Source organism: Argiope bruennichi, chromosome 10 (genome assembly GCF_947563725.1).
Source record: "Argiope bruennichi chromosome 10, qqArgBrue1.1, whole genome shotgun sequence".
NCBI classification, from domain to species: domain Eukaryota; kingdom Metazoa; phylum Arthropoda; class Arachnida; order Araneae; family Araneidae; genus Argiope; species Argiope bruennichi.
Window position 1 is genome coordinate 86,672,354 of NC_079160.1, and position 27,712 is coordinate 86,700,065.

General features: G+C 25.9%; 1 protein-coding gene across 3 annotated transcripts; it reads right to left on the reverse strand.

Annotated features, from left to right (window-relative positions):
• Positions 1–833: 833 nt before the first annotated feature.
• On the reverse strand, positions 834–27,712 carry LOC129988265 (coatomer subunit beta-like). Of its 3 annotated transcripts, none has more exons than XM_056096452.1 (23): positions 27,638–27,712; positions 25,616–25,645; positions 25,125–25,219; positions 24,779–25,008; positions 24,123–24,292; positions 23,216–23,423; positions 20,016–20,153; positions 19,029–19,148; positions 17,687–17,794; positions 15,524–15,670; positions 15,278–15,423; positions 14,157–14,253; positions 13,453–13,612; positions 12,285–12,415; positions 12,110–12,181; positions 11,187–11,342; positions 9,054–9,143; positions 7,731–7,962; positions 6,054–6,173; positions 5,357–5,502; positions 3,651–3,740; positions 3,386–3,538; positions 834–1,633 (listed from the first exon to the last, which is right to left on the reverse strand). In XM_056096452.1, the coding sequence occupies exons 3-23, from the start codon at positions 25,213–25,215 to the stop codon at positions 1,565–1,567; spliced, it is 2,874 nt and encodes a 957-aa protein (XP_055952427.1). In that variant the 5' UTR covers positions 25,216–25,219; positions 25,616–25,645; positions 27,638–27,712; the 3' UTR covers positions 834–1,564. The 3 variants fall into 3 exon arrangements, with proteins under 3 accessions (XP_055952427.1, XP_055952425.1, XP_055952426.1); XM_056096450.1 differs by having other exon boundaries at positions 11,178–11,342; XM_056096451.1 differs by lacking the exon at positions 27,638–27,712 and adding an exon at positions 27,496–27,515 and having other exon boundaries at positions 11,178–11,342.

The window sequence follows — 27,712 nt, forward strand, 5'->3', positions numbered from 1 at the left end:
TGTATGGAGCCATGTTAAATAAAACCAAATAAGAGCACTTTGTTAGCTTCAAGAGAAATTTTTGGCAATCTTGCTTATTGGAAACATTTCTCAGAATGAATCTGAAATATCCTTACAAAAGCTATATGAATAATAACCCTATATACTTCCAAAAAAAAAGTTTCAATTTTTTATTTAAGCATTGCAAAGATATGATTGGTGTAGCAGTATTATCCTTAGCTGCTAGGTCGGTTGAAGTTTCCTCACTAGCTACAAAGACAATACAATTTACTTTCTCCTTTTCTTCCAAAACAACACGGAGAAAAAAAAATTGGTGGTTGACTGTATTCAGATATTAATACCTTTACCGTAATGGTGGAATTCTCAAGGAAAATCCAAGTTACTAACTACTTTCCATATTTCTTAAAAAATAAAGAATATACATCTTAATTAACTTTCAACAACCTAAAGAAAAATCAAGTAAAATAAAATTCAACATGCTTTCAAGGAAACCATCTTTGTATCAAAATGATGCGATAAATCCAAAACATAACTTATTTACATGCATTGTTTCCACACTAACAGTAGATATACAACTTATTTTACACTAACATTTTCAGAAGGTAGATTGTTTGTATATGCATATTCAAAAAGTTAAAAATGAAGTTGAGAATATCAAAATTGTAAATCTATATGAAATTTTGACATCTAATCAGTAAGAAGTCAAAATTCCTTATTTCATTGTCTATACTATACTACAATATTTAGCACAAAATGCGATTAGTATATAACTGTATTATAAAAAACTGCATTGCATATTTCGGCTTTAGCAAATTCTAATAAGATGACACTCAATTGGTTCATATTTTATTTTTTAATGAAAATAAAATAAAAAGTAATTTTCCATAGCACTGCTTTTTACATCTGAGTACAAAAGAGGTGAAAGGCAATTTAACAATTCAATAAATTTCATAAAATAGAAATAATATTAACTATCTCTAATAATTCTGAAGAATCAATGCATTATAAAAATATTAAAATTCCCAATGGCAAGAAAACTGCTTTTACAAGCCAAAATTTATTATTCATTTCAATAATTGAAAAAATTCCAAGAAAATTTAACAAACATCATTCTGCTTTATACAATACATAAGCCATTTGAAGTGATAAACACAATTTTAACTCTACTTCTTTTCATTTCAAAAGACAAACAATTAAAGGAAGTGATTTAATTCAGCTAATTAAATGCATACGACACATAAAAGAGTGCATTTTATTGGCAAAATATTTTATGAATAAAGAATAAATAATAATTGTCCAAAAATTAAAAGAAATGAAGTTGATATAAGTTGTGATGCTGGATTAATTATAAAATTCAAACTATGAAAAGGTTCAATTAACAATTACAACACATTTCTAATAATATTTATTATACATGAAAAAATACTATAAATTTAACATTTAACAAGATGGTTTAAAATAATGAATACACCTTCATAATTTCATTTATATCGTGATTGGTAACATTCACATAAACAGTTCATTTCAAAGTCTTATAAATGAATTTCCCAAAACACAAACATCATCAAGCACCACTTTTTAGACCCATCTTTTGACTGAGATTTATTTTATCTCCAAGGCTTAGAGCCATACCCTAAAAGAAAATATTAAGTATTAAATAATAGAAATGATTCGGTAACTAATTTTACATGAAATAAAAATACAATTGATAATATTTGGAAAAAAATATTGATTTCAGTTTTATTAAATACCTGCAAAATTACAAAACAAGATAAACAGTATTAGTTTTACTCAAAAGAATTAACATCAATAAAAATCTTTTTAATTATGAGGGAGTAAGAATTTTCGTAAGTATTTAATTTAGATATGAATTTGATGCTGTATCCATTGTGCAGTTTAAAAATATTTCTTATAAACTGATGAATATATATTTGAGCAGTTTAAAAATATTCCCCATGAACTGATGTGTTGGTAACTATTAAATTGAAATTTGTTTTTGCAAATAGTTGTATCTTAACCTATAAACCTATATAAAAAATATCCCTTTTTTTTAAAAAAAAAAATTCTGTATTTTCTGTTTGAAAAATATATATGAATATAACATTTGATTAAGAGAGACTAAAATAATTATCTTATTTTAATTAATTATCAAGAATAATAATAAATTATTTTACTCTTAACAATTAATTCATTAAGAGTAAAATAAATTATTACTCTTTTTGATAAACAGTATTTTCTAAGGTTTTTTAAAAAAATATATTGCACATTAAAATGTTACAAAAAAAATAATTAAATAATTGTAGCTAAAAATGGGGTTTAACTTTAACATTAAGTGGAATATATGATTAATAGAATTTTTAGAGATAAATTTAACAAACGATTTCTATGTTCTATGTATTTGAACTACAGAATTCAAAACTTATTGAAATGAGAGCTGCTCATTCAAATAAGTGTGACAGCTATTTCTGAATCTTGGAATCTGATGTGTTTGTAGATTTCTCAAGCTAATCTTTGTTTGCAATGGGGAAAAAGAAAAGCTTTCCCTTCTGCCACACACATATAAAGCTTAGATCTATTCATCATGACTAGAAAATATTCTAGCTCTCTTACCAATTCCTGCATTGTCACTGGCTGAAATGGTGGTACTAATATTTGTTTGTATTTCAATTTTAAACTGTAAATGCTAATATTTTGTTCATTTTAATATGTCAAAGTTTTAGTCAATATACCTGCCATATCCATTTAACATCAGTAATATTGTAGGGAGTATTCTTAGGCTGTATCACTTATTATTTCACAGAAACAAATTTGAACTATTTTCATACACTCTCATTAACCCTCCAAGTATTCATCTAACAATCTTTTTGATTTGAAACCTGTCTATTATTTGTTGTAACCCACAATTTTCAAAGGTTATTAATCACTGTGCTTATCTACGGTTACGGAGAGTATAAAAAGAAAACAGTTTTGTTTTTAGCATTATTACCTCATGGTTTCCAGTAAATGAAAAAATATTTGTTTTTATTTTTGTAATACATACATTTATAATGTTCTTTAGCTATCACATTTACATTTTAATAAAAGTAAACTTTGGGGGAAATTTTTTTCTGAATATAGTCTTTACAGGCACGGTATACTGGATAAATAAAAACGATCTTTTCAATTTATTAACATTATTAAAGCAAGATCTTAATTTTTCACTGTAGTTTTCTCTTCTCTTACCTCAAACCTGGTTTTCACTATAATTAAGAGGAAATTGTCCAAATGCATAAAATTTAATTAATGGATGAAAAATACACTTACACAAAAATTTAAAACAAAAATGAAATATTTGCAAAATTTGACATCGTTTTATAAATAAATGAAATCAAAACATTACACTTACCTGGCTTTTCGCTCGAATTCTAATGTGACCAGTTACAGGAGCTTCAGGAACCAATGGATTCTTTTCAATGCTCACATTGGCCAGAGCATATTCTCCAAATATTGATCGGGCATACAAGTTGGCAGCCATGAAACCACATTCACCAGACAATGCCTAAAATATAAAAGTTTGTTAATTTTGTGTGTAAAAATATAAATTTAAATGTAACAAATTTATAAACTACATACAAATTGCAAATTGGTAAAGAAAAATATGATAGGCATACCTTTTCAGGAGTTAAACATCTCATGTTCGTGAAGCTAATAAGATGTGACAAATACTCATACAGATCAGTTAAATTAGTGTTAACAGACACCTAAAACAAATAATAAAGTATTTTCTCAACAGAATTTATTAAAGATACAATGCAAAGATAAAAAAATAGAGGAAACCTAAATAGCTAATTAGGTAAAGTAGTTAAAAATAAATTAATGAGATTCAATTACATACAATTAACCACTAGATAGAACAGTTCTTTTTTAAAACAAGCTAAGAATCGGTTAAGTTTAGTTATATTAATAGCCTTTTTAAAGTAACATTATGGCTATTTTGGGACAGCCTTCCTATATTTAACCTATAATTAGATGATGAGGACAAGACATGAGCTGATATCCCCTCTCCAAACTTTCACACCACAGCAATAGAAGGATGTTTGATCTATAATATTTTATTTAACATATGTACTAGGCCTGCATACATGATGGATATTTAGTGGAATTGGGCTTTGAACTTGGAACTTTCAGCCTCAAGACATTATCATTAAACCACAAAGGCAAGCTAAGATTTGGGGAAAATTCGACAGCAGCCAAGGACAAAATTTCATCTGAGTGGAGGCAAGATTTTGAGAAATTTCCAAATTACATAGTATTATAAAAATTTTAAAAAGTAAGACATTTAAAACAGAACCTTTTAAGATTTAAAAACCTACTAATGTTGAATAATATAGTCAGCAATTCAAGAGATTTTGAATGCATTCAAAACTGCATCAGAGAATAACTGCAATAGGTTGAGGCAAAGGAAATAAAAAAAAACCTATAAGATACCTTGGTGACCTCATAAGTTATCTCCTCTGAAACATGGCACCTTAAAATAATAGGTTGTTTTTACAAACAGTACAGAATAGAAACCCAATTAATGCCATAGTAGGTTAAGATGAAGAGATTCTATCTTGGAATGAATCTTATAATTTTGAATCATATTAAGACAATGAATATAACTCCTAAGCCAGTACACACTTATCTCTGAACTTCTACAACAGACAAGCAAGAATACATTTGGACTTGATGAATTTAGCATGCCCCATATCAGCTTTACATGGCAGTTCTTCTATGAAACCAGGCCTGAAAGCAAAACCCAACAGTCCTATAGTTGAAACCTTACAGCAGGTTATTTTGGCCTGCCTGGCTTTTGATTTTGGAAAATTAATGCATACAGAAAAATGTGAGTATTGCATTGAAAAATAAAAGAAGAGCATTTTTAAATAGAAAAATTAAGACAACCAAAGCTGCTCTTGAGAGCTGAACTGCACATAGGGAAGAAGCAATGCCTCAAAATAACATCTATCTTTGATTTTTATCTTCATAACTGGAAATTTGATCTTACGGATGAATGATAATCAGGTAAATCAATCAATCAATCAACTGACTGATGCACAGTAAATTGAATGTAATTCTTCACGGGAAACCATATTAATAACAGAATAAATTGAAGGGGAAGGAAACCACATGAATTAATACTAAAACAATACAAAGCATGCATGTAAAGGTAAAACTGATTTAAAAAAAAATAATAAAGCTTGAAATAATCTTTTTTAAGAAGTTAAGTTACAAATAAGACATTGGATTCACATAAAAGATTTACAGGTAAAAAAATTGTTTAAAAAAAATCCATGCTGATTTCAACAAGAATTTTTTTTTCTCTTTAAATTCTTACTTTGTTCTCCCACTCAAATTCAGCCCACATTTGACGGAATTCTTGATCAGTGCATGTTGCAGGAATTATGTAATCCATGATATCAATGTGTATGTCATTTAGAACAACCACACTTCGATCACTAGCAGATCCAGATATATCATACACTGAAAAATAAGCAACGATAATTAACCAAATACAATATAAAAATAATAGAAGTAACATACAAATATGTAGCAAAATATTAATATATTAGTTTATATATATAATATTTTCAAGCATTCAGTTTCTTCGTTTAATTATAAAGCTATCATTACTGAATTTAGGAATTGGGAAATAACTCTAAAGTTAAGATATAACTGGTTTCAAATTTAGAAAAATTAAAATTATAGTATAATATAAGTAGCTTATTAAGAGCAGATGAGAACAAATTCAATCCTGCAATTATACTGTTCAGAACAATTTTCTCAGATGAAACCAAAATCCAGGAAATATTTGTTTCTCAAAAAGCCTATACACAAAATTTTGCTTATTGAATACTTTTTTAAAGAAACATTAAAACAGAAATAATTACCAAATTTACATTCTATTCTAATAAGTTTAAAATTAGATATAAATAATAGCTTTACTTTCTAACTAAAATTATTACCACACAAAATGCTGTAGGTACGCAGAATCAAGGATAAAAAAAAGTTCAATATTGTTAACAAATACATACCAATATTTCCAAAGATGATTCCATTTTCAGTTGAAGCAACTTTGACACTTGCTTTGATGTTACAGAAATCATGAGGTGCTAGAATAACAGGAGATGGCTTTTCTACAAGCTTCAGATCACCTACAGAAAATGAATGAACAAATTATATATTACAACAAATATACTACATCCCAAATTAGTTAGAAATCCAATCCTTATGATTTGTAATATCCTAAAAAAACAAGCATTCTATCATACAAAAATATAAACATCACAAATTAGGGAAAAAAAAAAATGTTAGACTAGCATAATGCTTCTCTAATAATATTACAAAGGATTTAAGTTAAAAGACATTAAATGCAACTCAAACTGAATTTCTTCTTCGTTTACTAATCATTTCTTTAATAAATTTGGGCACAAATCAAATGAAAATATTTAAGCATACAATTTTAAATTTAATGAAAACTTCAATAAAGAAAAATAGATGACATCAAATGAACATCTATTCAGATCATTAATCAAAAAAGCCCTTTAAAGTCAGAATGGAAATACTTATCTGACTCTACTCTTAGTTCTAAATGAAATCTTATAATTTTAGAAAGAGATAGCCTCTCATACACTATTAAGACTTTGAGACTTAGTTTAGTTACATTTACCTACTGTTTTGAAGCAATTTTAGAGCTATTTAGGGGGATGTGTCATAATTTTGAACTTCAGTTAGATGATGAGGATGGCATTCAAGCTGATACCTCTTTCCCAAACTTTTGCACTACACTAGGTGAGAAGACATTTAGTCTTGATGGATTTAAGGACCTCCACCAAACCTGTCTACACAGTTCTGCATAAACAGATCTGCTTAATGGTTCTTCTGCAGAACTGGGCTACAAAAATGGAATCCTCCAGTACCAAAGCCAAGATCTTACTATCAAGCCACGAAGGTTCTAAAAATTTTGCAGCAAATGAGGATCAAGTACCATTCATATAAAGTTAATCTGCTATTCTAGTTTGGAATATAATTTTAAAACCCTACGAGTTAAAAGGATTTAAAATATGGGCCTAACTGATCTACAGGGAAAAATACAGAGTCTCTAAAGTATGTATAAAGAATATTTTGTTAACAAATTGAATGAACCAATAAAGAAGTAAAAAATGCAGGACATTTTTGACAACTGGGTGATAAGCATTATCGTTGTTTGAATTGCAAACGATTATTCGCATTTGCAAATTGTGTTCTATTTTGAATTGTATTCTATATTGGTGTTCTATCTTGAAATAATATTAGGATTATTTGGGGATGCGAAGGATAGATTATCTGCAGACAGAATTAAAATTTAAAAATAGAAAAGCAAGATTTTTTTGCATTCCCCCCTACCCTGCATTTCATTAATATAAATAATTCTTATTTAATTATGTATCTATAAAATAACCCAACACTTTCTACATGGACTAATTATAAATAGTCAGTCAATTGAATCCATGTTTCTACTGAAAGATCACAACAATGATCTTTTTATTTCAGGGCTAATTTTGAGTTAACAATAAAATGTGTAACACCAAAACAAGAAATTTATCGATACAAAAATATGGATTATCTTTCAGTAGACATTATATATTACAAAGTTTACTTCTATAAAATCCTTTTAAATATAAATATTAAGATAAATCCAAAAATTCTCAAAATAAAATTGGAAAGCTTACCTAAGGTAGCCAATTCTAATGTACAATTTTGGAGAGTATCTGATGTCTGATTAACAATCAGTACATCCAACACTATATCATACTGATTGACATGCACATAAGCTTCAGCATACACTGGATCAGAGAAGCCAGTCAGCTGAGTCACTTTGCTCAATTTTGAAGAGCTCAGATCAGCCGCAGAATCTTTCTTCAAAGCTCCAATGGCTTGGTTAAGACTCAATTCAAACATGTTCTAAAAAATTGAAAATGGCAAATATCATACAAACAAGTTGTGAAAAAAGGCACACCACTTAAAAATGTTAAATTTCACAATATAACATTGAAACATTTGAAAAACTTTTCAAAAATATATGCATAAAAAATTATCAATTAAAAAAATAATTATAGTTATATATTCAGAATAGATAACTTTTTTTTCATCCTATTAATTCCAAAGAGAAGTACAAAAATTTTATTTTAGAGAGTTGAAATCATTAATAGCATAGTTTAATCAATAAGAATCTCAGAATGATAACAAAATTGCACGTAACATACCCTCCAACACTGGTTACTCAGTCATCAGTAGCACTTCATAGCACACATATATTACACACAACATAATATCAACAAATTATTGAAGAATAGATATTTCCAAAGAATTTTAATTAGTTAAAACAAATGTTTTCAAATATTAATCAAAATTAATTTAGAGATATTTATTATTTATTAAATATATTAATGAAATAATTTTTAAAACATACACACAACACGATATTGTTGATCAAATAAATCAATACTATTAGTTAGACATTAAAAATTTTGTTTCATTAAATAGCAAGTATTTTTGTTTTTCTTAAGTCATTATTGCTCAGTTTAATATTGTAATAAATTCCCATATTTGTGATGAGCAGCAATGCAAGTGTTTTTGTATTCATGCTAGAACCAGACTCCATCTGCTTATTTTTTCTAACCAAGCTAAAAATTCATTTACTAGCAGTATTATTGTGAGTGAGAATATGGGAAGAGGGTATTTTCTAGTGCTTTTTTCTAACTTTCAATAGTTTTTCACTATACATCCGCAAAACCACAGTTTTCCATCTAATTTCTGCAGCAATTATGGAAATTCAGGAGTTATTGGAGGGTATGCTAATTTGTGATTACTGTAGATTTGCAAAACGTTTTGTATTTCAAAAAATGAAATTAAAAATTATATGAGCCATAGAATAATTTTTGCAAGAAAGAATTTGGCAAAAAGTTTGTAGCACTATAAAATTCTATACATAGTATACATAAAACACAAGAAAAATAAGCAAACATAACAAAAATTAACAAGCAAAAACATACCTCCGTTCCTGAAGCATCACCTTTTGCCATAAGCTGTCCGAAAGTAATTGGATCATCAGCTTGAACAACAATGCTGTGTTTCTCTTTAGCCTGAAATATAATAAATGTATATAATTAAAAAAATATTATTAAGCATGTTTTAAATTTCAATAAAAGCATTGGAAACATTATTAGTGTGGGTTGTTTATTTTCTTGATAAGATTTAATCATTAGTATTTATAGACAAAAATTCTACAATATGAGAGATTTTTATCTTTTATGTATAGTTATATAAAATATGGCATATACAAATATGAAATATTTTTAAATTTAGATCCTGCATTTTAACTAAAATACCATTTTTTAAATCTGCAATCGCATAATTTCATTATGCATTAAATTAGACAAAATTAATGTCAGGTCATGCAGGATTAACTTTTAACTCATGACCTTTTCTGTGAAAAACAATACAATGCTGCATTATAAAACAAGACATTTTATACAACATTTTTAAAAACTCAATTATAAATTCAAATGCCATTAAAAATGGATATATATATATATAAATTTATACATCTAAAAATTTGAATTGTTTATGTAATTAATGCAACACAATTGTATAAAATACAATATTTATAAGAAGAAAATCTTATAAGATTTCTTTCAGTATACAGACTTTTTAAAACACTATACAGGATGGACAGTTACATGGTTTTTATTTGAAAGATTAATTTGAATGAAATACCATCTTCTACTGGAAATGAATAGGCTTTGAAACAATTCTAATATTATTGAAATTATAAAGTGTATCAAAATTAATACAAACTTGAAAAATTAATTATTAATTATTTAATAACAATTTCAATATATATATGTTGGAAATTTTTTATTCAATTATATACTTATAGTTAGTCAAGAAATACATGTACATTTCAGAGATACACAGATAAATACATGTAAATTTCAACTGTTAAAGTCAATATCTGATGAAAAGTCTTGTTAAGGATTGTTACATGAACAAAGGGCTGAATAACAGTGACAAAATGTTGAGAATACGATTATGGATCATAGAACTGTTTTTCCATCACTTTGAAATATAAGAAAATGAGAAAAAAGTGAACTGATGTTGATTATAGTATTTTGACTTGGTCATGTCTGATAACTTTGAAATACATGGTACAGTATAAATGTGTTCCAAAGAAAATGCAAAAGGATTTTACAGAACAGAAATATGCAATCAATCCTTTAAATTTAACACTCACAAAAGCTTATCTATGAGAGATTCGAAATAACATCATAAATAGGAACCTTCAACCAACCAACCTTTAGATAGGGAGTTAAAAATACAGGTACCGCAACCTCAAAAAACTGTTAACTAATTTTATTAATAAATGCCTGGAAACGAAGGACAGGGGTTTGACTTTCTCATGTAGTTATAGAAACAACAGAATTTAAATATATCACTTGTAATTAAAAAAATGTATTCAGAATTTCAAGAGGAGCCTTCAACACTAAATTTGATTACCTTGCAACAGGTAACGAATGGACCTTGCAACAGGTAACGAATACAAAGATATTTTTCAGACATTTTTGTCCAATTAAAATTAATGAAAGACAGCTCAAATACAATTTTGTTATGAACATAATGAAAAAAAGAAAAGAACAATGCAAGAAAATTGGTACAATCATTTTTTGTGAAAAATACATGCAAGAAATTCAGAAAATGAACCGATTTACCCTAAAACTTATTACTCTCATGACTATATTTATCTGCTCTAAACACATGTTCTGTACATAGATCAAATTATTGTATTTTGAAACTTGTAAATTAGAATTAAGTCATTCATTTATATCACATCTTTGAACAAAAATAACAATAAATAAATAAAAAAAAAAATGGATAAAACAACATATTTCTGAAACAGGTACAACTTGAGAAGATAATACCATGATATCTTAAACATGACACAAAAACAGCATTTTAAACAGTAATGTAATTAAGGCTCAAAAACAACAAATATATATTTGTATGTATATTTGGATCATACTTATTTAAAATTCAATATATAGTTAGAAAATATATCAAATTTCTTGAAATAAAACATCTATAACAAATATAAGAGCAGATTCAAGCAAAGTGTTTACATTTGTCACCTTAAGGTTCTCTTGCTCTTCTTCATGTTTTGCAGCTAACATAGCAGCAAGAGATTTTCTACATTCATCAGTGAAAATGTTGATCATCATTGGTGATCGATCTGCAAGTACTTTCAAGCTCAAAGCTATCCTTTCCATATCATCATCATTAATGTTCTAAAATTTAAGCATAAAGAAATTAAATTACTTTAAAAATAAATTATAATTGATAAACAAAATATTACCACAAAAATATCAAATTTAGATACAATTTTTGCTCAAAATTAAATGATAACATAAAACTGATGATGTATTTAGTAAAAAAATGAAATGTAAATTTTACTAGAAGAAAATAACAGAATTTCATAAAACGAAACCTTTTTAGAATAAAAGGGCTCATAAATCTTTAAAATGACCTCTAAAGTCAAGCTATAATGAGTTTAAAAGCCAATAAACATTTACAAAGCAAACAGAATTAAAAGGGGGGAAAAAACCCACTTCATAAAAGTTGTTTGTAAATTGTAATTAGCTTTTTTTTTTTTTTGAATGATTGTTACATGGCACCATACAAATCGAGAACTTATATTGAATATTATTTATTTACATGATCTAAAAAATGTCACGACTACTTTAAGGCAATACATTATAAAATTTTTTAATAAAATTAAATATTCTTATTCAGCTTTCCTAAAAAAATAAACAAAATCACCACAAATGTTTGAATATATTTCAGCATAAAACACAATATTAATAAACATCTTGAAAGTGTTTATATTGCATCTTTTTTTCAACAATTATAAACAAAAAGGCTTAAATTTACTGAAAATACTTAGTTTTCCTTGCTGGAAAATGAAATCTGATTATTTCTTCTGGCTTATATAATAAAAATAACCGTTTGATAAATGATTTATAATACAAATCTGAGGAAAAACTAAAGAATTTACCTTAGCAGCAAGACCAGACTTTCCTAAATGAATGATGGATGTCATTATCAACATAGCTTCAGCAATAAAGGACTGGAATGAAAATGGAATTTACAATTATTAACACATATTGACAAAAAAACGAAACTTTTTAAAAATATGTTTATTGTTTTTAGTAACCAATACAAATATTTACATTTTGTTTCTTTGGATCATGCACAAGAGTAATATAGCGAAGAGCCAGCTTTGCTAATGTAGAAGATAACGCTGCACCAATAAAGTAGTCCCCTTCCAACAAATAGCCTCTTAAAGGTGGTTTCTTTTCACCTAAAAATGAAAAACTAAAATGTTACCCAACAATATTTTTAGAAATAATTTTATTAAATTTTGTTATGCTTCTAGAAGTAGGTAATCTTATCACTAAGCAAACTGGCAAAAGCCAATGATTAGGATACAGTCAGACTATCAAGACAATTGCTTTACTTTGCATGTTAGACATGCATTTCACTCTATGGTTAAAGATACAGCCTGAGCAGGAGCTTAAGAATTATATAAAAGATGAGTCCATTCTAATGTATTAGACATACCATCTAACATTGATTATTAAGTTATCAGTAGCTCTTGTTTTTGATATATATGTAATATAATATCAATGAATTATTATAGAATAGATAGTTCAATAACAAGTTCAAGCAATAATTTTAACTAGTTTTCAATGAGTTACTACTTCATATAAAAAGGGCAAGATATATTTGTTTTCATACAACAAATTTTTATGGAAATTTATAAAATTATAATTGCAAAACCAGTTTCATGCATTCTTAATTTTTACAGCTACATCTATTATAATTTTTCTTATAACTTCTATAAACTTAAATAATAATTTTTTCATAAATAGTGAAATAATTAAAAATTTAATATTTTGTATTGAAAACTGTAGGGATGATAAACTAAATATGAAAAATGGCTGACACAAAACAAGTTCCAAAAATGAAGAATAGAGAAGAATAAACAAAAAGTTAACATTAATGTAATCCAGCAATCAATGCTTAATAACTTAATCATGATCATAGTGACTAATAATTATATATATTAAGTGGCCCAGGGAAGGGTGAAATAGATACTAATACCTGTCATAAAACATCCAAATATAAATTTAATTAATGGATATAAAATAAATGACAATTTTTTGCAATGTTTTTTTGTTATTATTTATATTACTTTCATTTTAATTGTTTTCTAATGTGAATGTAATGTAATTCTGAAACATCACTCAGTCTTGGAACACTGTTTTTGTCCTATAGTGTTCTGAACAGAGATATTGTAATTAAACATAAAACACTGAGTTAAATTTAATTTCTTACTTTTGTTTGATGAAGGAGCTGCACTAAATGCACTCTGGGTTGCATATGTACCATCAGCTGTGACTAGTTTTTGAACTGGAGCAGTCATGGCAGAATCCCCATCATTCTCTTCTTTGCTTTCTCCAGAAGCTTTCTTGATTTCATCATCAACTATTGGAATCTGAAATGAGTCGATAAACATTAGAAAATTAAAAAAATATTTTAACAGTAAAAGTTAATATACATAATAAGATTCATACAATGACAAGCTGAAATTTCTACAACAGGTTTCTTAAAAACCAGAAATTATCTTCTATATTTAATAGAAAATACATCAAAAATTCCTGAAATTTTTGATTAATGTGTTGAATTCTGAAAAATCTTATAATGCAATGCTGCTGATCGATTATTTCCTTTTAAATTAAACTTCAAACAATAATTATTTCTATTTAAATTAAACTTCAAACAATAATTATTTCTTTTTAAATTAAACTTCAAACAATAATGATCCAAATAAGAAAACAGAGACCACAAAGCTATGTTTCTTAAAACATGATCATTAATGACTAATTAAATAGTATTCATTATGAACTTGCATAAAGTACAAATGCAATATTAATCTTAATTTTAATGTACATGTAAAATCACATGATTATTTATAAAGAGCAATAGTGCCGTAAGCAGAATCGCAACATAATCCATAAAAAATATAGTCAATTTCTTACATCTCCAAGACATTGACGGAATTCTGTCATTACACTATGGATATCTTCTACATTTTCACAATATTCACCAAGTATCCATAAAGCACTTCGATGAATCCTAAAGAAGATAAACTTTTTAGAATAATACTTTATTTGTGATATAATTGTGTTGGCCCAAGAGTTATGACCAAGAAATTTCTAGTTGATAACTATAAATAGTAATTGCAAAATTAAATGATAAACTTAAATTGCAGAAAGTTGTTACACTGAATACTTGAATAGTGTATATTTGCCATTTCAATTTTATACATTCTTTCGTACATCATTTATTCATCTGGTATATCATTTTCTATAATCTAATAATTTGAAGCAAAATGAATTTGACACCTTGAATATTTTACAATAAAAATAATTAGATATTAGAAGTATATTCTCCATTTCAATATCAAAACAGAATAAAAAAATTAAACAGGCAAGACAAACGTTAGAAAATATACAAATTTCATTTCAAAAAGATTGTTATGCTTTGAAATAATGCAAATGGAACTCAAAAATTTGAATTATGATCAGATGACCAGGACATAACTTCAGTTATACTCCAATCTCTGAACAATCATGCTACTTTAATGTGTGGATTCATGGCTTTAAACAACAGATTTAGATTTAACATGTACAGGAAGATTATGTCATAAAGAATGAAAATCTAATCAATATGAATCTCTATGAAGCCTGATAAGCTTTTAAAACAAGCAAAAGAGTCTAGAGCAACAGAATAAATTATTTAAAAGAAAACAAAACATTCAAATATGACAATTATCATATTAAACATTTATATTATGGATAGCACAGTGCTACAAAGATTTTTTTTTTACATATCACAAAGAGACAAACAGAAAATTATATTAATAGCTTCATTACATTTTTCTTATGCAGTAGAACTAATATATGACAAATATTTATCACAAGTAAAACATTTAAGGTAATTTATTTTTGGTAACAGATTGAAAAAAAAGACAAGAATAGGTAAACAATAAGGGTGGAGCAAAACAAGCATATCTCATTTCTGTGATTCTAAGGATAAGAAATCCTGAATTAAGAAATGTACAATCTTAAAATTGAGGAATTAATAGTAAAAAACTTACTTAGATGCTTTTATAGTTGAAAATACTTCCAACAATTTTGACAAAATAAGTGATCGCAGTTGTTCAAATCTTTGCATGGCTTCTCGTACAAAAGCAAGGACATCAGCAGCAGCTTGTTCATTGTTATCAGACAAAAATTCCAGCAACTGAAATAATTTTTTTATAAGTATTAATAAATACATGAAGTTCAAATTGATGTCATATGAAGAAAGCTACGAACAAAAACGTTAATAAAGTTTTACTTACAACTGGAATGATAGTATGAGCAACATCTGGAAACTTTACACAACATGAATGCAGGGTACGAACTAGCAGTTGTCTATATTTTCCAGTATCTTCATGCTCAACTGTATTATGTGTCTTTGTTACTTCTTTCTTCAATACTAAGACCATCTACCAAAAAATATTAGAAATTATAAAAAACAATGTTGACAGGCAAACAAGACAAATTAAAATCCCCCCCCCCAAATTGTTCTGAAATATATGACTACCCAACATGATATATATTGAATATGAATAAAAGGAAAAGTCGAGTTTTATATTGTAATGTACGTTTTATATAATCTATTTGCTGAGATTTATAATACAAATATTTGAGAATAACAACGATGCGCATTTTCCTCCATCAACAGCAAAACTGTAAAAACTGTAATAATTTCAAACGCTCCTTTGTAAATTAAATTTTTCACCAGCAAACACCTATTACACATTTTTTACATGGAAAAAAGTGTATATTTTGTTTCTGGTGAATTGCACACTGCAACTACTATTTTTTTTAAAATTTAGAGTTAAAATAAAATAATGAATAATAAAGAACAACTAACAGCAGAAGGTAATTTTGATTGGATTTGATAATGAATCAGAAATTTTTCTAAATGATTCTGGCAGTTATGAAAGTTTCTAATTGGGCTTTTCACTTTTTTCTAGTAAGCTTAGAATTTTTATGAGCATGAAATTTAAAATAAAACAACTGAATTTGAAAAAAATATTAAGTGTATACATACACACATACATGCATGCATATTATATATCATATAATATTTATAATTCATTAATTTTTTCCCCTAATTTATTAATGTTTCAGGAAAAGAGACAACTAAGTTATAAAGTCATTTTTTACAATAAATAAAAATTAGCTCAGTTTAATCAATATGAACACAAAAAATGATTATCCAAAATATGCTTATTTTTTCACATAATTTGGTAGAAAAAAGGAACGACCAGTGACTGCTGATCTGAATTCATATAATCAATATGAATACAAAACTAACTATCCAAAATATGCTTATTTCTTTACATAATATGGTAGAAAAAAGAAATTATCAGTGGTTATAAAAAAAGGTTATTTTTTCACCAAAAAAACTTCAAGTTTATCACATTTAAATTTTTCAGTATAAAGATCGATCACATTTAATATCTCAGCTTTAGACATAAAATTATATTTGTATTTATTAACAAAATAATAGATGGCAGTTTGGATATTCGCAACATGGATCTGCATTTTGAAGACATACTTTGGTTGAACCCAAAATTTTATAGTATGAAAATGACTTAATGTACATGAACTAAGGAGTAATAGACTTTTGATATAGATAACTCTCATATTACAAAATTTTTACCTATTATACAGTTCAACATTGAGGGAGAGGGGTGGATTTTAAATAGTACAAGAACCCTGGAAAATGATATTATTCTATTACAATTTGAGGATTAAAGAAACCATCAAACGGTATATAAAGTAAAACAAACTTTGAAGAGGGGGGTATGAAGTAATTTTAATGCAAATGATTAAAATATAGATTATTAAAAATATAATATATAGATTATGAAAAATATAATTTATGAAATGATAGTACATGAATAAAATGAAATAAAATATTGTACTTAACAGTTAAAGCTACATTTTTGACTAGGAACTAAGAACTTGACATTTACTAAGAAAAGTAAGTTGACAACAGAATTTTATAAAAGATTTTTAGCTTGTTAAAAATAACTAAAAAAAAAGTTATAGCATAGATGTCAAGGAAACTTAAAGACAAAAGATATCTCATCAAAAAGAAAAGGTCTTTAGTTAACAATATTTAGCAATAACAATGAAAAAAAAGTTATTTAATGCACATTTACATACCAAATTTTTGAAGGGGAGGAAAACCCCTTCCGAAAAAAGTATTTATTGTTATTATAAAAATGTAATAAGTTGTTTTAATTCCTGAAGCCAAAATGTTTTTTGCATCAGTTTTGTTTTATATAACAAAGATATTATATGGATTTTAATAATATTTGATCAGGTGTAATTAAGCATTAATGATTACAGTATAATTAACATACTTTGCAATAACTCACCTTTGACTTTATACAGATAAGTATCATAAATATATATATATAAAAGATGCTATGAAAGAACATTACCTCTTCTACATTTCTTGATGATACAAGATCTAATGCCAAATTTAATGTCTTTCTTCTTACTTCTAAATCAGATGAAGCTAATACTCTTAAAATATCCATGACAAGGTCCTGAAAGAAGTCATTTTCATCTTCATATTATATATATTCATTCACATACATACAATCAGCAAGATTTAAACAATACACTATAACTAACCAATATATATTATATAAAGCACATAATGTATTATTTTTCAAATAAAAATAGTTTAATGTTTATTTTATATGCATTCATTTTAATGCTTCTTGTCAAAGAGAAATTTATTAACTCCAAATTAAGATTTTTTAAATAATCTTTTTAGCATTTCAAAAATTTATAAATATGATATGATTTTAAAACATCTTTCCCTTTTCTGCCAGTGATTACCACTTTAAAACGCATAAATAAAATATTTTTATCAAAGTAAAATTAGAGTTGCTTCATTTTTATTGGCATTTTCATATACAATGAAATTTAATCATTGGCTGTTGCATGACCCACCCATGATTCACACCTACTCTCTAATTAGATTTTCTGAATCACAGGTATAAACAATAGCAGCCAACATGCTAATAGACAAAATTTAAAACATTTAAACACAATTTTAATATATAGAAACTTATGTACAAAAAAAAAAATACTCACTTGGGACTTTAATTTTTGAGATAAGAAATAAAAATGTTATTACTTAATCTAATTTAAAAACTGCAATAAGTAATAATCATATTCCATAGGAAAATAATTAATTTTGAATATTAAACAATACATAGATAAATATACATCTGATCATATTTGTTGATGGCATTGTTAGGATTTTAAGATTAAAACTACAAAATTTGAATTAAAGCACTTCAAAAAGCAATTAAGAACATATTGAAAACTTTTCTTTGGAAAATATAATACACTGTTTTTAATTAATGAATAAATTGATAATACCAATGATTAGCAAAATTTAAAAAGATGTAGTTTGAAATATACTTATAGTATCAAATTTAAAGAATGATCAAATCATATTAGATGGAGATGAATTATATAAGCCATTAAAAGTCTTTTGAATAATTCGTTGCAGATGAATTTCACAAGTTAAGAGTTAGCTTATTTCCAATATCATCTTATAACATGAATTTGCATGTGATAAGATAATACCACTTATTACAAATAACAAATACCACTTATTACACTATGGAAATTAAAAATCATTTCTTGTTATGATTTAAAAATGGATTACATATTCTACTACACAATTTAGAAAGAATATTTACATGCACTAATTTTTAATATAAATTGTTAAAAATAAAATTACATATTATGTATATATATTACCTGTAACACCCTCTCATGAGCTGGAGTGTCCTTCAGGGCAATCAAGCGATCCAAAACAATGAGTTTTACATTATTGTCACTTTCTTTGACAATCAATTCTATGTAACAACTTGCAGCAGCCTGTGTTAGAAAAGAAAACATTTAAAAATATTGAAGAAACAAAGCAATATATTACCAACTTTATTACAAATCCATTCAAATGAAACAAAATGGCCTAAAAATTTTCAAATATATAAAAATAATTTTTAAGCAGAAAAGATTTCAATAATTTGTTTGAAAATTTTAATCACATGAGAAAATAGACGAGGAATAAAAAGAGAACTTCAAACAAGAGAAATAATAAAGATTTACTTTTTAGATTATATTATTTTAGAATGTGATCTGAAGTTAGGAAAAATAAACATTTAAATAATTAAAAATTTTAACTATTAAGAATTTAAATATTGACAGATTAACATGGTAAATAAAAATAGAAAAAAAAATGCAAGAAAGAAATATTTTTGAACATGTGATGTCATATAGAAAGATACTAAAGAAGTAAAAATTATGATAATGCTTTAAAAAAAAAAAAAAAAAATTCAACATTTGTTAACAATGTTTTAAAAATTATTCATTTAAATTTCACTGTTTTAGAACTGATTTCAATTCATTGTTTAAATATTAGCATTACATTTGCTCATGCATTTAATAATCCATGTTAAAATTTATAGATTTCAACAAAATGCTTTTGAAATAAACAGAATTACATTTTATTTAAATGCAAAACAGCTATGAGCAGGAAAAGATTTTTGTACCTTTCATTATACCTTTCATCATTATACCTTTATAATTTTGTAAAACAAATGCAAACTTAAGGATAAAAAAATCCTAAACCAATTAAATAATTTTATTGATAGATGATTTTTTTTTTGTTTCCATGATTTCTTCACTTGTAAAAATTTTAATAAAGATGATAGAAAAAAGTTATTATATAAATTAAACAATTACCTTGATAGCTGTTGGAGCACTAGAGAGTGTGACAAGTGTCCCAGCAGCTTCATAGCGAACAGAAGGGCTACTAGAATTGAGGAGGTTATAAATGCAACGAATGAATCTAGATCTCTCCGATGGGTTGGCATGGCATACCTAAAAGAAAATTTTAATTTACATAAAAACAGCAATACTATTACTTAACAAAATTTTATTATTAATTTGTATATCATTCTCTTAATAGCATATTTACTTTTATTATGTTATCTATATTATAATAATCTATACATTATTTAATTATTTTATATTATCATATAACTTTTTAATTTCTAGAACTTGCATTTCAAGTACAATAAAATCTTAAACTTATACTTTCTAATTTTATTTTATTCTTCAAATTCATACTTTTTAAATCTATGTACATTGCATTTCAATTCTTTTAAATCAGAAATTAGGAGAGCCAATGGGTTCAAAATGTGGCTGTCATACATGCCAGATTTCTTATGTTTAGTAGGATCTTGTTTGCAAATGATATAATATCTGTTGTAGACTACTGAATGGGTTTTTCCTTCCAGAATTAAAAAGGTATTTCAAATTATTTTGAATTTATAAATTTTCTGTACTTTGTTAAAAAAAATAGTGACATATTATAATGTCAATTTCAAAAAGAAAGCCTCTAGTTTATTACTTTAAATATTCTTAGAAACATTACATATTAGCTTTCAATTCAAAAACATTGTAACATGTACAATATATCATAATAGAAATAAATTCAAATGTTTTAAAAACTAATGATTAAAAGTGATCATTTAAAAAAATGAACAATTTTCTACAAAAATATAGGAATTTCCAGCTTAAAAAAATGTTTTGTATAGTTTTAAGCACAATTTAATCATTTAACATTCATTAAAAAAAACACTGACACTTTATGGCAACAGAAAACAGCTTACATTACAATATTAAATAAAAAAAATCTTGTAGATCATTAACTTAATTATGCTGTATTTAAACAGAATTTATGAAGTGGCCTGATTTTGACATAAATCTGAGGAGAAATATTTGGAACTGTTATAAGAAATAGAAAGAAAGCCTATGAACAGATCAGTTAATGTTCATGGGAGTCATTCATTCAATAATATTAAAATAAATTGGAATAAATTTAGAAGCGGTAAACGGGATCCACTATGAGTTTTCAAAAATGATTGTATAATGCAGGGGTGGCGAACCTTTATGGATAAAAGTGTCATTTTTTTCTAAAGAATTGTTTAATGAGGTAAAGTGTGCCGTCAAATAATTTTGACTCGTGATTATTGGGATAATAATAAAATTAAATAACAACTCGAAACTCCTTATTTACTACGAAAAAATATATTTTGCATTGTATAGAATTGAAGGTTTTAGTTATAAGAGTAATTCAAATTAAGATAACGTTAGTGTGACTTCAATGGTTGCAAATTAGATGACAAATAACTTATATTAGGATTATAAGATGTTATTTTTAGCAGAATGCATGCTGAATTATAGTCATCTGCCAAATGATTTCTAAGAGAGTTTTTAATGTTACTCACCTCTGACAATAATCATTCACAGACATAGGTAGATGAAAATATGGTTAAAATTGCATGAACCAGCTTTCCAAAACAGTTAAATGTGTCTGGAATTGAATTCCATGTTTCCAAAATTTTGTTACAGGCAATTTTGTATATATTGCTTGTTACTCTTTTGTTTCAATCAATTCCTTTTCCTTGTTTCAATAATTTTTTGAATCTATATTGAACTATGCTGGAAATCAATCAGTTGCATTTCAAATTCTTTAATTTCCAACTAATTGAATTGGGACTAATTCTATTTATCAAATGAAATCACATCAGGGTACATAATAAACTCGAGCGTTTCTGATAATTATTTGAACTGACAAAATATCGCTGAAAATTCCATGAATGAAGAATCAATTTCGGAAATAAATTCTTCAATAACTTTTTCTTCATCTGGCTTCTCATGTACATCTAAATCCTTGTTATATGTATATGAAAACATGCAGTCCAGCATCAAAAGTGCAAATGAGATCCATCATGACAAAACTTATTTATGCCTTGAAGCTTTACTTTCAATTCATTGAAATATTGGAATATGACTATAAAAACATCAAATTTGAGAGCCACATAACATCCAACACTGTGAGTATTTTAATTTCCCCCTCATTTTGAAGAAACAGTCTGTTTTCTTCCAAGCAGTCATCAAATCTTTGAAGTACGTTCCCACAGCTCTACCAGCGAACATTATTATACATTAGTACGCTATTATATTAGTAAGTTATTATATTATATTAGTAAGCTACTTCATGCACAAAGCCTCAATTAAAGTCTTTTCGCTTACTTTAAACGTTATTATTAATTTATTATTAATTCTATTATTATTAATTTTGCTTATTTCAAGCCTACAACAATATGAGGTTGACTATTTTTGTGACTAACCATAGTCCATTATATTATCAAGAGATGATTATGTATCATGATATAAGAGATCCTTATATATTATGATATAAGAGATCCATTACATATCATTATATCGTGGCCATTATATTAACAAAAGATGTTAAACCAGTCTTAGAACACAGGACTTGTTGGTGAATAATGCAGTGGAGTTCAAGAATCGAATGCCCTACATCTGCTTGAAATAAACTAATGAAACATTTTTTCACACCACATTTGGAGAACCATCAGTTACTGAAACAATTCTTTTCAAATCAATTTCTTTCTCAGCAAGCGGCTTTTGAACAGCCGTACAAATATATCTGTTTTTTTTTTTTTTTAAATGGAATGGGAACACTAGCGTTTGTTCGTAATACTTTATAGTGAATTTTGTCATTTTCAACTAAAATGCAAACCAGTTTGATCGGTGGCATGCCCAAAATATTGTGGCACGTGCCATTGATGGTATAACGTAAAACACAGTTTTTGAAGTTGAAATAAAAACAGTGAAGAAATATTACATTTATCTGATTTGCAAGAGAAATCAGGAATTGACATGATTTCTTTAAACCTTTAAGAAAGCATGCCTGACATTATTATAATTTTTTTTTTAATTTACAAATCTATAAAGATTAAGCAGTAAAAAAGGTTATGCATTGACTAATTTGTGTAACAGAATAATCATAATCAATAAGAAATTCATTTTTTGCAACCAAAAATATTTTAGAGAAAGACTGAAAAGAATACCTTGTATATTAATTCAACAATCACAAGTTGCAGAATATCGCCAAATGTGTGGACTTGATCAATACAGGAACTGAGGTAATTGAGTGCTCGTTCTTGATCAACATGAATAAGCATCATGAACGCATTTCTTTTACATGACATATCTTGTTCAGTCTCAAGAAAATTGGCCACTAATTCAGGAGCATCAGGAATAAGAAACTCAAAATTTCTGGAAAAAAACAAACAATGTTTTAACAAGAAAGGAATAAAAGGAAGCAAGTTGAATTTAACATCTATAGAACAAACCATATTGAAAACAAATCATAATGTAAATAATTTCAAATTATATAGCATATAATTTTTGTTAAATATTACAGATAATTTCCAAAATTTTAAAAATAAGAAAGGATATATTAAAATTATCGATTCAATAAGAAGAGGATAATAATTTTTTTTTATCACCCTCTGAGTTTTTCAGTCAAGTACTTTACAATTAAGATTTGAATATTAAATTAAAAAATTAAATGCACACGCAGACTATTTACAGACTATTTTTATATACAAAGTAATTAAGTATAAGACAAAATTATATGAAAAAGTGTATACATTTTACAATTCTGGTTATTTACATTAGTATTAATTGAAGATCACGAATTTTAATTCAGTAATTCCACTTGATTTTCTTATTATTCAATATCAAAATGAAATGTAATTGAGCTGCAATAATAAAATAGGAAAGATTTTAAAAATCATTAAAAAAACTAATAAAAAAATTAAAAGCAAATGCAATTAAAGAAAAAAATGAAAGGTCTACAAAATTTATTATTGTAATTCTACATGTATCAATTTTTGCTTTAGAATTTATGAAATAAATATTAAAGCAGAATTAAAGAAATTAAATAGAACCAGTAATATATTCTAGACTTACTTATAAATTGTAAAGATCGCAAGAACAGCATTTCTACGAACATACGAATGGCGATGCTCTAGGCATGCTCGAATAGCTGGCATCAAAGGCTCTAGAAGTTCTGGTTCCTTTAATTTGCACAAAAATCTTAAAGTTGAACCTCTTAAAAATTCATTTGGGTGTTGAAGATCCTGTAAAAAATTATATTTAAGTATTACAAGTTCAGTGGAATAAATGAAAAGATAAGAATATAGTAAAGCAAAAACTGCAAAAATAAAATATATAATTAAGTCTCTAAATGCCTAATTATTTTGATCTTATGGCTCTTTGATTAGAAAAAGTAGCTTTCAAAGAAAATAAACCAAACTTTCTTTTATATAAAATTAGATCTCTGAAATCTTTAGAATACTTTATCCATAATTGTTAAAGAAAACATACATATAAATAGAAATTCTTTATTATTGAAATAAATATGGAAAGAATTGGTTAGACCACTCAGACAGTTAATTTTATCAGTGAATCAAAATAGTAACACATAATAATGCAGAATGTCTGGATATTTAGATTATCACTATATATAAATTATTTCAAAAACATATTAATAAATTTATGCTGCAAAATTAAAATAATATTGAATTTCTAACAATCTTTATATAAACAAGAAAAAATTCTAATACCTTTCTATAAGCATCACAAACTAGAATCATTTCTTGCATCAGTTTACCATCAGGTGTAGTTTTAGGTACAATTTCCCAAAATATCAGCAACAACTTTTTGATCGTATGATCTTGAAGAGGTAATACAAATCGAATGATTGTCATCAGTATAGTTGGGAATTTCTCGCCATTGAGAATTAAATGAATAGTTTTTTTCAATGCTTCAATTTTGGTTTTTGTGTCTCCTTTTTCTAAAAATGCATGGAAACAAATTAATTGAGTAAAACTAAGGAAATATCAATTTATAATTTGACTGATTAAAAATAGGTTCTTTAATGAATTATATAAATGTTTAAATATTCATTACCTAAATCCATTTTTAGCTGCATTTCATTTGGCTGCTCTGCATCACTTGGAGCAGAAATTAAAGTATAACATATCTGCTCTGCCGCACTCATCTTTCTGTAAAGAAAAATGAAAGGAATCAATACAAAAGAATGTCTTAAGACAATTTTGAAGCCATCCTGATATTTCTAAAAACAATATAGTGAATATGTATAGCAAAAATTTATATCATAAAAGAAAATATTAATTATGATTCATAAACTGTATTGTAATAGAATAATCAATGGTAGTGGTAAAATCATAAATTATACTAAAAAAAGGCATTTTTCTTGAACATAACAATAAAAAACAACAAAATAAAAATTTTAAAAAAAGGGGAAGCTTTTGACATATTTTTAATTTATTTATAATGAGACATTTTACTACATATCAACTGGTTTAAGTAATTAAAAAAAAAAGATAAATAAACCAAGAAACTTCAACATTAATAATTATGTAAAAGCAAATACTTACTTTAAATTTGGCGGCAAATTTCCAGAAAAACTGAAAGATACATAATTTAATCACTAATTAGATCTGTAATATTGCATAAATTCTAATATGATTTTATTCAATTACTTAACCAATAGAAAATATTTAATTTATAAAAAGAAGTGATGTTCTATATCTAAAGGAATAATTTGATATATTACCCCCCCCCCTCCAAAAAAAGATACTTTTACATGAAAAAGAGAAACACAACTTTTAATTTCTACACTTGATAATACAGATTCTTAATCATGGAAAAAATTATCAATGTAAAATGAATTTGAAGCTTAAAATGCAGTTAAATATTCAGACTTCTTTCAAGTCCAAACTATAATAGTATACAACTAAAAAAAAAAAAAAAAAAAATCAGTTTTTTTATCTTTTTCTCTAAATCAGAAAAAATAAAATAAAGAATTAACAAATAGCATAGTTTCTTTATATTAATGCTAATTTTATACTTTCAATAATAAAAATTTTTCACAATTGAACACTTATGAATTTTTTTCTTTAATGTAAAATGAATTTTTCTATTCTTAAAGTGATGAAATAATGATGTTAAAGTAATTTTCAGCAGATATAAAAAAAACTTATTAAAAGTGAATTTTTGTAGAAGATAATATATTTATATGTAACAATAGAAGATATAAGAGTAAAATTATAAGCATTGACAATGAAAACTAATTATTTTGGCAAGATGAATGAAACAGTTCATTAAACATTATTGCATCCAAATTTCTAAATCATTAATAATTATGTAATTAGCTAAAATATACAGAATAGAATATGCATTTGATTTTTCAAAGGGAAATTTATAATTAAATTACTATACAACAAAATCAATTTTTGGTAGAAATGTTCAAATATTTAATAAAATACAGATAGTTTTGTTAAAAATTGTGAAACAGTTAGGTATATTTTATCAAAATAACTCATACTTACCAGATTAATAATTATTATAAATAATTTTTGAAAAGAACATTATAAATATAGTTATTGTTTATTTAACAGCTTTCATAATTTTAAATGAATATCAAAATATTACATAAAAGTAATATATAATAGATTTAAAATATTTGGAAAAAAAGTATAATACATGACTAAAAAGCTATTATAATCTTCATTTTAAGAATTCTAGAGAAATGCTGGTTATAAGCAGCCAGCTGTTCCCTATATTTTTCAGCTGACAATGCAATTTGTTTACAAAATAAAAATACTGGATTTCATTTAATTTTAGAAATATTATACTTTATGTTACATTCATAATTTCAAATATATACAAGTTGTTTAAGTATTATCACTGACTCATGAGGGGAAAAATAAATAAAAAGCAGTGGTTTAATTAGAAAGAGATACAGTTATATTAAGCAGCAATGATTTATTCAAGAGTTTTAATATAAAAAAAGGGGAAAGAAAAAATATCCCACCTCATTTTTAAAATCTGGAAAACATATGAAAATAAAATTTATATATTTTTACAAAAACAAACATTAGTATACAAGAAAAAAAACTCAAAAGGAATAAAATATGCCTGTTAAAAATTCTAAAAACTTAATAAATAAAAAACTAGAAATTTCCACCAATTCTCTGCATAACTGAATTAAAAAATAATCCAAACATTTATCATAAGAAAGCAAAACCTTTTAAAATTTAGATACACAAATTTCACACACGAATGCCGGTCACACAAAAAATATACAAAATGACCAACACTTTATAATTTACAGTGAAAAAATAAGTCATTGCAATATATGTAATAGATCATCATTATGAAAAAAAATCCATTACTAAAGATGAATCTTATAAATAAAAGTTTAATGTTGTGATATACATACAATAACATGCAAATACACATTAAATAAGCTTACTTTTGAAAAATAGAAAATGTAGGGTAAGTAAAAGCTTAAAAAATGCACCTAAACTCAATTCAAATAATTCATTTTAGGAATAACAAAAGTTTTCATCAAAAACATTTACTTTATTATAAAATAATGAAACAGAAACACTCACCAATGCTTACGTTTACGTAAAAGATGTTGTCAGTTTTAATTTTTGTACTGAGTTGTTCGTTTGCTGCTGTGAATG